The sequence below is a fragment of the Chlorocebus sabaeus genome, chromosome 26, assembly GCF_047675955.1.
Source record: "Chlorocebus sabaeus isolate Y175 chromosome 26, mChlSab1.0.hap1, whole genome shotgun sequence".
In the NCBI taxonomy this organism is placed as follows: Eukaryota; Metazoa; Chordata; class Mammalia; order Primates; family Cercopithecidae; genus Chlorocebus; species Chlorocebus sabaeus.
In genome coordinates this window covers 345168-357584 of record NC_132929.1, presented here as the reverse complement: position 1 = coordinate 357584, position 12417 = coordinate 345168, and the positions used below count along the sequence as shown (strand labels likewise).

General features: G+C 48.2%; 1 protein-coding gene across 1 annotated transcript in view; it reads left to right on the top strand.

Annotated features, from left to right (window-relative positions):
• The first annotated feature begins 3987 nt into the window (after positions 1 to 3987).
• NIPA1 (NIPA magnesium transporter 1) overlaps positions 3988 to 12417 on the top strand; it is a 33506-nt gene continuing 25076 nt past the window's right edge. The window contains exon 1 of the mRNA XM_008017298.3: positions 3988 to 4172. Coding sequence (XP_008015489.1) covers positions 4007 to 4172 — 166 coding nt within the window. The 5' untranslated portion in view covers positions 3988 to 4006. The remainder of the gene's footprint in view (positions 4173 to 12417) is intronic.

The window sequence follows — 12417 nt, the reverse complement described above, 5'->3', positions numbered from 1 at the left end:
GTTGCAGTGAGCCGAGGTCACACCACTGCACTCCAGCATGGGTGATAGAGCAAGACTCCATCTAAAAAAAAATAAAATAAAATAAAAATTTGAAAAATAGTCTGGGCACAGTGGCTCACACCTGTAATCCCAGCACTTTGGGAGGCTGAGGCAGGTGGATCACGAGGTCAGGAGATCGAGACCATCCTGGCTAACACGGTGAAACATCGTCTCTACTAAAAATACAAAAACTAGCCGGGCGCGGTGGCTCAAGCCTGTAATCCCAGCACTTTGGGAGGCCGACACAGGCGGATCACGAGGTCACGAGATCAAGACCATCCTGGCTAACACGGTGAAACCTCGTCTCTACTAAAAAATACAAAAAACGAGCCAGGCGAGGTGGCGGGCGCCTGTAGTCCCAGCTACTCGGAAGGCTGAGGCAGGAGAATGGTGTGAACCTGGGAGGCGGAGCTTGCAGTGAGCTGAGATGCGGCCACTGCACTCCAGCCTGGGTGACAAAGCGAGACTCTGTCTCAAAAAAAAAAAAAAAAAAAAAAAAACTAGCCAGACATGGTGGTGGGCACCTGTAGTCCCAGCTGCTTGGGAGGCTGAGGCAGGAGAATGGTGTGAACCTGGGAGGCGGAGCTTGAAGTGAGCAGAGATCACGCCACTGCGCTCCAGCCTGGGCGACAGAGTGAGACTCCATCTCAAAATAAATAAAAATAAATAAATAAATAAATACTGGTAGTATTAGTTAAGTGAATATTTGTATTATTTTGGCACTGCTATTGCTGCTGCTTTCACTTGCTTGCTTCTGCTGAAGTTTATGAAATAAGTTTTAACTTCTTTTTTTATAGATATAAAAAAGTTATATATATTATAATTAAAATTATAATTATGTATTATAATACATATAACACATATACAATATAGTATATAATATACATATATAATAATACTTATAACATAATATATATTATAATACATGTAATATATATAATACATATACTATACAATATAATACATATAATAATACATATAATATATAATTACAATATATTATATATAATATTTATTATCACAAATATATTTTATATATATATATTTTTTGAGACAGAGTCTTGCTCTGTCACCCAGGCTGGAGGCTGGAGTGCAATGGTGGGAAATCAGCTCATTGCAGCCTCTGCCTCCTGGCTCAAGCAATTCTTGTGAGTCAACCTCCTGAGTAGCTGGGACCACAGGCTCAGGCCGCTACACAAACTAATTTTGTGTATTTCAGTAGAGACGAGACTTTCATCATGTTGGCTAGGCTGGTCTCAAACTCCTGGCCTCAATGTCATCCACCCGCCTTGGCCTCCCAAAGTACTGGGATTACTGGACATGAGGCACTGAGCCTGGACTTCAGAAGAATATTTAAAAAGAAAAAGCAACCACTTCATACCTATTAGGATGGCAAAAAAAAATCCCACAACAACAACAACAACAAAGAAAATGAAAAAGACATCCAGAAAATAACAAGTGTTGGTGAGAACATGGAAAACACAGAGCCCAAAAATTGCTGGTGGGAATGTAAAGTGATATCACTGCTGTGGAAAAGTTTGACAGTTCCTCAAAAAGTTAAGCATAGAATTACTATGACTCAGCAATTCCACTCCTAGGTATGTACTCAAAATAATTTAAATCCAGGACTCATACAGATACATTTATATCAGTGTTCCTTGCAGCATTATTTACAATAGCTAACTGTGCGCAGGTGAATGGATAAACAAAAGGTTGTATATATATAAACAATGGAAGATTACCCAGGCATTTAAAAGAATGAAGCTCTGGCGCATGCTACAATATGGATGAACCTTGAAACCATTATGCTAAGCGAAATAAGCCAGCTATGGAAGGACAAATTTTGTGTGACTCCACTTGTATCACATACCTAGAATAGGCAAATTCATACTGACAGAAAGTAGTTTCGAGGTTAAGAGGGACCGCGAGGAGGGAGAAATGGGAAGCGACTGCTTAATGGCTACAGAGTTTCTGTTTGGGGCAACAGGAAGTTTTGGGAACAGATAGTGGTGATGGTTGCACAACACTGTATAAGTGTTAAGGAATGCCATTGAATCATACGTTTAAGAGTGGGTAAAATGACATCTGCTATATATGTTACCACAATAAAAAAGAATAAGAAGAAATGGTTATTCATTCAGTATAAAAATTTTCAAGCAGAAATATTATGTGATTTGATTTGATTTTTGAGACAGAGTCTTGCTCTGTTGCCCAGGCTGGAGTAGAGTGGCACCATCTCGGCTCACTGCAAGCTCCACCTCCCAGGTTCCTGCCATTCTCCTGCCTCAGCCTCCCGAGTAGCTGGGAGTACAGGCGCTCGCCACCACACCTGGTTAATTTTTTGTATTTTTATTACAGACGGGGTTTCACCATGTTAGCCAGGATGGTCTTGACCTGACCTCGTGATTCACCCGCCTCAGCCTCCCAAAGTGCTGGGATTGCAGGCGTGAGCCACCGCACTGGGCCCGATTTTATATTTCTTCACAAAATAATAATGCTGTATGCAAAGCTGCCAAAAAGTTTATACTTTCTTGTTTGTTTTTGAGACAGTCTTGCTCTGTTGACCAGCCTTGCGGGCACTGGTGCAAGAACAGCTCACGGCAACCTCCACCTCAAGCCATCCTCCCACCTCTGCCTACAGACTAGCTGGGGTTGGAGGCAGGAGCCACCACCCCCGCTAATTACTTTTTTTTTTTTTTTTTTTGGTAGAGACAGGGTCTGGCTATGTTGCCCAGGCTGGTCTTGAACGTCTGAGCTCAAGCGAGCCTCCCACCTCGGCCCCCAAAGTGCTGGGATTACAGGTGTGAGCCACCGTGCCCAGCTTGTAGCATCGTTTATAGTCAGGCAAACCTGGCAACAACCGGCCAGGCGCGGTGCCTTACGCCTGTAATCCCAACACTTTGGGAGGCAGAGGCGGGCAGACCACCTGAGGTCAGGAGTTCAAGACCAGCCTGGCCAAGATGGTGAAACCGAGTCTCTACTCAAAACACAAAACTTAGCTGGGCGTGGTGGCGGAGGTCTGTAATCCTAGCTAAGGCTGAGGCAGAGACTCGCTTGAAGGCAGAAGGTTGCAGTGAGCGGAGATGGCGCCACTGCACTCCAGCCTGGGCAACAGAGCGAGACTCTGTCTCAAAAAAACAAAGAAACCTGGTAGCAGCCTAACACTCAACAATGGCTGAATGGTTAGACAAATTATTATACTGTCATTAGAACAACTATATTTATGTAGCGATACAGAAAACTGATTATGATATAATATTAAATAAAAAGGAAGTTTCGTATATTGTAATCGGAAACATGTAAAAGTATGTATACATACGGGAAGACACCTTAAATACTAATAATTAGGTGAGGGTTGTGGAATTGAGTCACTTTAAAATAATTTTTTCCTATTTTTCAAGCTTTCTGTAATTTTGTTGTAGTTCATCAAAACGAGGAAATCAGACGGTGGGAGCACAAGCCCAGAGCCCCAGCGGCGCTGACTCCAGCGTGAAGAAGGGCGGAGGAGGAACGCCCACCGCCGGGGCTCCCCTCAATCTCTGCAGCGGCTCGCGGGGCTTCGCGCTCCGGCAGGTTGGGCCGCCCGGGCCGGAGGCTCTGCGGGGAGCGCTGCCCGCGTGTGCGTCCTGCCGCGCTCCGCCGCCCGGATGTTGCGGGGGACCCCGCTCAGAAAGTGTGCGTGTTTCTCCGCGCTGGAAACTTAACCCGGAGTCTTGCATTGGCATTTGCGAAATCTGGGAACCCCTGCCCCACCCAGCGCTTCGCCGGCCCCTCCCTGCCGCCACCTCCCGTGCCACTGCCGTCCCGCAGCCCTGGGCGCCAGTCCCTGGCACCCCGGCCCGCCCCCGCCCTCTTCCCGCTCCTCCCCTCCCCTCCGCTCCGCTCCCCCGCCCGCGCCTCCCGCTCACCCCTCCCGCCCCACGGGCGCGGCGCGCAGGCGCAGGCTCGGAGGGCGGGCGCGGGCGGAATGGGGACTGCAGCTGCGGCAGCGGCGGCGGCGGCCGGGGAGGGGGCGCGTAGCCCGAGCCCCGCCGCCGTGTCGCTGGGCCTGGGCGTGGCCGTTGTGTCGAGCCTGGTGAACGGGTCCACGTTCGTGCTACAGAAGAAGGGCATCGTGCGTGCCAAGCGGCGAGGTAGGGCGGGCGGCGGGCGGGTGGGGGAGGCGGGCGGCGCCGCGGGCGGAGATGGCGGTCGCAGGTGGGGGCGTCCGGGTCAGGGTAGGGGACGGGGCCCGGGCCGGGAGCGCTGCTCGGGCAGGTGCTCCCCGGGGCGGGCCCCGCTGCGCCGCGTTCTGGCGCTCGGGTTCCCGTAGCGGCCCGGGAATCACAGGTGCGCCCGGCGCTTCGCCGCCGCCACGGCTTTTCTCCGTTCCCGGCGGCCGGAGGGGCCTGCTTCGGTGTGCGCGCTTCCCCGGCTGACTTTTTCTCTCGGTCCAGGCCCTCCCCGCGCCGCCCCGCAGCCCTCGCCTTGCCCGCAACCTGCGGCCGGGAGCCTCCTGCGGACGCGGTCCTGGGGCGCTGGAGCCCGGCGCCCGCCTGGAAGCGCCGCTTCAGCCGACGTGCGCCCGGCTCCGAGGGTGCGCTCGGGGGAGCGAGACTGGGATTTCCAGTCCCCCGCGGGGGCCTCGCGGGTGCACAAGGAAGACCCGGGCGGGCTCTCAGAGCTGTGCGTTCCTGGGGTGCTTGACGGAGCCCGTTGCGGCTTAGACCTGCACCAAATGAATGTAAGTGATCTTCAGTATGGAGAACACTCGCGGCAGATCCAAAACCAAGCCCCTGCCGAGCCACGGCCACCTCCCAGGTGGATGCCCTGCAGCCCCGCACTCCGCCGTGCAATGCGGGGCCCAGCTCTCTGCCGGTGTCCTTTGTGCTGGGAGGCCCCGGAGGGGACGGTGTTGCCAATGCAGGATGTGGCAGGCTGTGAAACCGTCCGTTTCCATTGCTTCCAGAGGGACTGAGAAAGTCTTGTGGTTCTTGGCGTATTCTCAGAAGCATATTAAGAGCTCCCTGGGAAGGATGTGGCCGCCGAGTCATGGGTTGTGAAAGAAAGTAAACTCGTTTAATAGTTTACATTCCGGAATGCAGGTGAAACTTTCTCTGAGCGAGCCAGTCGTGGCTTCAGAGAAGAGATAAAGGGCCTGAGAGTCTCAAATGAAAATATAAAATCATGGATAGTGTAAGGAATTCAGCTTTGAAGTGAAAGCGTAACGGTCTTCCCATAATATTTAATTAAATAGAATTAAATAAAATCAAGTGTGATTTCCCAAGGATGCAGATGTGTCTCTGTCTAAGGCACACACTTGCACACACACCAGAGCCACACATCAGGGAGCACCTGTCTGTGCCCCAGAACTGGGTGAGATGGTCAACACGCGAGACCTTATTAATAGGATGGCCTGAGAAAGCACCTCACCATCCCAATCCACGGCCCTAGCGTGAGCATGAGGAAAACACCACACAAACCGGAGCAGAACAACATCTTGCGGCCGGGCGCAGTGGCTCACGCCTGTAATCCCAGCACTTTCCAAGGCCGAGGCCGGCGGATCCCAAGGTCAGGAGATGGAGACCATCTTGACTGACACTGTGAAACCCTGTCTCTACTAAAAATACAAAAAATTAGCTCGGTGTGGTGGCGCGCACCTGTAGTACCAGCTTCTCGAGACGCTGAGGCAGGAGAATCGTTTGAACCCAGGAGACAGAGGTTACAGTGAGCCGAGATCGCACCACTGCACTCAGCCTGGGCGACAGAGCAAGACTCCATCTCAAAAAAGAAAGAACATTTTGCAGTACACCTGACCAGTCCTCTGTGAAGGTCATGGAATCTGAAAGCGCATCACAACCAGGAGAAGCCTAAGAACACATGAACACCAAATGTAAGACATTATAGAAAAACGAAGGAAAGCTGAATACAGGCTTTAGTTTTCTAAAAAATTGAATAAAACTGTGTTGTTTGAACCCAGCCCATGTGGCTCAAAGGAATTGGTGAATAGGAAAATAAACAACAGATCAGCCTTTTAAAAAAGACGTGATAGACTGGGAGCAGTGATTCTTAATGAAAAATCCAAAGCACAAAACATATATTAACACACTGGTAAAGTATTGAGAATGATAACACCACCTATCAGATGTTCTAAGAAATCTGTATCTTAAAAATCTTAAAAACGGCTCACACCTGTAATCCCAGCATTTTGGGAGGCCGAGGTGGGCGGATCATCGCAAGTACAGGAGATCGAGACCATCCTGGCTAACACGGTGAAACCCCGTCTCTGCTAAAATACAAAAAATTAGCCGAGCGTCATGGCAGACACCTGTAGTCCCAGCTACACGGGAGGCTGAGGCAGGAGAATGGTGTGAACCCGGGAGGTGGAGCTTGCAGTGAGCTGAGAGCGTGCCACTGCGCTCCAGCCTGGGCTGCAGAGTGAGACTCCGTCTCAAAAAAAAAAAAAAATTAGCGGAGTGTGGTGGTGCACCTGTAGTCTCAGCTGCTGGGGAGGCTGAGATAGGAGGATGGTTTGAACCCAGGAGGTTGAGGCTGCACGGAGCCTGCTAGGAGACAGAGTGAGACTGTCTCAAAAAAAAAAAAAAAAAAAACCCAGATGTAATAGACACTGGGGACTACTAGACGGGGAGGGTAGAAGACTGGGGTGAGGGTTGAAGAATTACCTGTTGGGTACTGTGTCCACTATTTGGGTGAATTCACTAGAAGCCCACACCCCAGCATTGCACAATATACCCAAAGAACAAACCTGCACATGGTCCCCCTGAATCTCCTCAATGCCAACAACAACAACAAATCATCATTCCTGGCCAATTTTGCTTTATCTATACCCCAGTGCCAACCCCACCCACACCACTGTAGGGTTTGTTTTGAAATAGATCCCAAGCAAATTACCATTTCATCTGCATATTTCAATGACTATTTCTTTGTTAAACATAACACCTTTATTGCACCAAAAAATGAAGAATAATTTTTTAATGTTCTCACATGTCTGGTTAGTGTTTAAATTTCTGTGATTATCTTAGAAGTTTTGCCCAGTTTATCTTTTAGAATCAGGATGCAGTTAAGACCTACACGTTGGGTGGTACAGCTCTTAATCATGTAATTTTCAAAATGAGGCAGCTGGCTGGGCGCGGCGGCTCATGCCTATAATCCCAGTACTTTGGGAGGCTGAGGTGGGTGGATCACCTGAGGTTGGGAGTTGGAGACCAGCCTGACCAACATGGTGAAACCCTGTCTCTACTAAAAATACAAAATTAGCCAGGTGTGATGTCGCATGCCTGTAATCCCAGCTATTCGGGAGGCTGAAGCAGGAGAATCACTTGAACCTGGGAGGCAGAGGTTGCAGGGAGCCGAGATCACGCCACTGCACTCCAGCTTGGGTGACGAGTGAAACTCCAGCTCAAAAAAGAAAAAAAGGCAGCATGCCCTAAACCCACCCCAGGTGTGCCAGTTTATGTCCTGTGGTTGTGTTCACTCTATTGTGAGCTTGTCCCCCCGTTAGATGTTCTCTGCAAACATATTCAGGGCTGCATGAATGTTTTCGTTCCACTTTTACAGGGCATGGACATTTCTAGTTCCTTACCAGTCCACATGACTGACAGCTCATTATCCTAGATTTTTCTATTCACATCAGCAGAGCACAGTAGTACAGGTGTCATACCTGACATCTACCTGTCGTGTATCAAGGAGTCTGCTAGCTTGGCTTCTGAGCCCTCAGGGGCCTGGGGGCAGTGTTGGTCCCTGTGGTGGGGGAAAGGATGAGAGAAATTGCCTCTAGTTAAGGCAAAGAGGAAGAAGGGTGCTCTGTAGGGGCAGATACCACGTCTAGTGACTTTTTTTTTTTTTTTTTTTTTGAGAGACAGAGTCTTGCTCTGTCATCCAGGCTGGAATGAAATGGCATGATCTCAGCTCACTGCAGCCTCCACCTCCTGGGTTCAAGCAGTTCTCTTGCCTCAGCCTCCCGAGTAGCTGGGACTACAGGCGCCTACCACCATGCCCGGCTAATTTTTGTATTTTTAGTAGAGACGGAGTTTCACCATATTGGCCAGGCTGGTCTCGAACTCTTGACCTTGTGATCCACCCACCTCGACCTCCCAGAGTGCTGGGATTACAGGCGTGAGCCACCGTGCCCGGCTGTGACTTTTTATGTCTTTATATTCACTGAGGACTGTGTACAATGATGATTCTCAGTAAATATTTGATAGATGGAACAAATAAATAGAATATAGATACTGCACTGAGCTTCCCTGGAGGGAGGATGGAGAGGAAGAAGCATGTGTTAATATGTGCTGTACTCTTAATTTCCATTTGAAACTGGGAATGACATCTCCCATAGAAACTGCAAGAAGCTTTATTACAGTGGTTAGTTGTATTAGGGTCAGCATTGTGTGGGCTAACCCAGAAATTGAACTTTTTAAATTAAAAAAATTAAGGGCCGGGCACGGTGGCTCATGCCTATAATCCCAGCACTTTGGGAGGCGGAGGCCGGTAGATCATGAGATCAGGAGTTCGAGACCAGCCTGACCAGCATGGTGAAATCCCGTCTCTACTAAAAATACAAAAATAGCCAAGTGTGGTGGTGCACACCTGTAATCACAGCTACTTGGGAGGCTGAGGCAGGAGAATCACTTGAACCCGGGAGGCGGAGGTTGTGGTGAGCCAAGATCGTGCCACTGCACTGCAGCTTGGCTGACAGAGCAAGAGTCCGTCAAAAAAAAAAAAAAACCACTTTATTGGGGTTATTTATATTAACATATAAAAAGCTGTGCATGTTTAATGTACACACCTTCATGAGTGCAGGGATAAGTGTGCTACCTGTGAAATCCTCACCACCAAGAAATTTAACTGTTATTTATCAACCATTTCTTTTTTAAGTATTGGGGTATAATTACATAGAGCAAGCTGCATAGATAAAGGTACAGTCTGATGAGTGCTGACAAATGAATATGCCTGTGTAACCAACAGCCCAGTGAAGAAATGGATCGTTGCTGCCACCCTAAAAAGCTCCTTGGTGCCCCATCCCCCATACCAAGGTGCCTACTCCTCTGGTACCCATCTGCATAGGTTGAATTAATTTTGCCTGTTCCCATGTTTCATATACATGGAATCATATAGTATGTATTCTCTTACGTCCGCTTTTTTTGCTGGGCATAGTTTCAAGATTCATCATGATGTGGGTATCAGTCGTACGTTCTTATTGTTGCTGAGGAGTGTTGTGTTGTTTGACTACACCAGTTTGCATATCTATTCTCCTGTTGGTGAACTTCTTTTGGGGGGTGGGTGGTGATGGAGTCTTGTTCTGTCGCCCATGCTGGAGTTCAGTGGTGCAACCTTGGCTCACTGTAACCTCTGCCTACTGGGTTCAAGCGAGTCTCCTACTTCAGCCTCTCGAGTAGCTGGGATAATAGGCAGCCGCCACCATGCCTGGCTAAGTTTTGTATTTTTAGTAGAGATGGAGTTTCACCATGTTGGCCAGGCTGGTCTCAAACTCCTGACCTCAGGAGACCCACCCACTTCAGCCTCCCAAAGTGCTGGGATTATAGGCATAAGCTACCATGCCTTGCTGGGTTCTGCCTTATTATTGACTGGTAAGAGTGTGTGTATGTGTGTTTGTGTATGTGCGTGTATAGTGTATACACACATACACATACATACATATACATTAATACATATAGATATGTTATATATCTATAATCTGGATACAAGGTTTTGTTAGATATAGGGATTGCAAATATTTTGTTTGTGGCTTGCCTTTTCATTTCTTAAAAGTGCCTTTTTCTTTTTTTGAGACGGTGTCTCACTCTGTTGCCCAGGCTGGAGTGCAGTGGCACAATCTCGGCTCACTGCAGCCTCTGCCCCCCTGTTTCAAGCTATTCTCCTGCCTTAGCCTCCTGAGTAGCTGAGATTACAGGCGCCTGCTACCGGGCCCAGCTAATTTTTGTATTTTTAGTAATTTTGTATTTTTAGTGGAAGACAGGGTTTCACCATCTTGGCCAGGCTGGTCTTGAACTCCTGACCTCGTGATTCACCCGCCCCGGCCTCCCAAAGTGATGGGATTACAGGCGTGAGCCACTGCATCTCATCTAAAAGTTGGTTTTGAAGAGCAGGAATGTTTAATTTTGTTGAAGTCTAATTTATCTGTTTTTTTCCTATGTGGTTGGTGCTTTTGATCTCTGCCTGAGAAATCTTTGTCTCTCCTCAGGTCACAATGGCATCGTCTTGTGTGTTCTTCGAGCTTCACAGCTTTAGTGTTTACCATTAGGTCCGTAAGCTACCTTGAGCTACAGGATGGTCTGAGGCATGAGTTAAACTTACGTGTTTTCTCTACAATATCCAGTTGGTCTAGCACCATTTGTTGAGGAGACTTTTCCCATTGAATTGTACTGATGCTTCATTCAGTCTGTGATCTGGCGGTACATGTATAGATCGATTTCTGAACTCTATTCCGTATTGTTTGTCTATCCTTTTGCCAGTACCATACTGTCTTGATTATATAGTTTTATAGTAAATCTTTTTGTTTGTTTGTTTGTTTGTTTTGTTTTTGAGAACGAGTCTCGCTCTGTCGCCCAGGCTGGAGTGTAGTGGCGCGATCTCGGCTCACTGCAAGCTCCGCCTCCCGGGTTCACGCCATTCTCCTGCCTCAGCCTCCCGAGTAGCTGGGACTACAGGCGCCCGCCACCTCGCCCGGCTAATTTTTTGTATTTTTAGTAGAGACGGGGTTTCACTATGTTAGCCAGGATGGTCTCGATCTCCTGACCTTGTGATCCTCCCACCTCAGCCTCCCAAAGTGCTGGGATTACAGGCGTGAGCCACCGCACCCAGCCTATATTATATCTTAAAATTAGATAGTATATGTCATAAAACTTTGTTTTTTTCCATAATTGCCAAACTATTTCTTAGGAAAAATAAGTTCTGCATATCTAATAACCAACAGGCAAAACACTTCAAATATTAAATCCATGAGTAAGCTGGTGCACAGCAGTGCTCACATTCACTGCAGTTAATGCCTTCATCTGGTTGTGCTGGTGTCAGGAAATAATATTTATTTATTCTTAGTCCTTCTTAGAGAACTCTGTAGGGCTGGGCACGGTGGCTCATGCCTGTAATCCCAGCACTTTGGGAGGCCAAGGTGAGCGGATCATGAGGTCAGGACTTCAAGACCAGCCTGACCAATATGGTGAAACCCCTACTAAAAATATAAAAATTAGCTGGGCATGGTGGTGCAGCCTGTAATCCCAGCTACTCAGGAGGCTGAGGCAGGAGAACTGCTTGAACCCGGGAGTCGGAGGTTGCAATGAGTTGAGATCTTGCCACTGTACTCCAGCCTGGGCAAGACAGTGAGACTCCGTCTCAAAAAAAAGAAAAAAGAAAGAAAAAGAGAACTCTGTAAAAACTATGTAACATCTTTTTTATACATTTTTGAAGTCTAGGCATTAATTTACAAAGAACTACTGATCCACTCTTGCTTGGCTTTTTTTTTTTTTTTTTTTTTTTGAGACAGAGTCTCGCTCTGTTGCCCAGGCTGGAGTGCAGTGGCCGGATCTCAGCTCACTGCAAGCTTCGCCTCCCGGGTTCCCGCCATTCTCCTGCCTCAGCCTCCCGAGTAGCTGGGACTACAGGCGCCCGCCACCTCACCTGGCTAGTTTTTTGTATTTTTTAGTAGAGACGGGGTTTCACCGGGTTAGCCAGGATGGTCTCGATCCCCTGACCTTGTGATCCGCCCTCCTCGGCCTCCCAAAGTGCTAGGATTACAGGCTTGAGCCACCGCGCCTGGCCCTTGCTTGGCTTTTATCACCTATTTCTGTTGTTGCTGTTAGGAGCACACGTAAGTGGAAGCAATTCTTTTTGTGGAATAATTAGAAGGTAAATACATCGGATGCTCATCTATGTTTTTATGCTGGAAAGCTGTCTTTTAAGGACATTTCTGACACATTTATAACTAAATGGAAGGTCTTAAAGCCACATGCCCCTGGTTGGAGAGCATCACTGTCAGTTGATACTGTCATCCTGACAAGGCTCTTTAGTGTTTACACAAACACTTCTTTGTCTTATAGTTTAGCTGTTGTATACAGCTATGCAACTGTCAGCACTCAGGGTTTCCAATGAGAGGAAAACCAATGGAACGTAGTGATCATGCCCTCTGCAGCCCATACCTAGGAGTGGGGGAGGAGGCATGAGTGTGGCAAGACAAACAGCATCCTCTGCATCCTTCAGTGCTGCAGCTCCCTGTTCTTGCTGAGGCCACAGGACCTGAAGATTAATAGAGGACGGTCATCAACTGGGAAGAGGAGAAGCTTGGGCATAGATACCTACTGAGAGTGCTGGAAAGTGAGCTTTCAGAACAGCAGTGCTTAGGGGCAGCAATGCTTAGGATGAAAC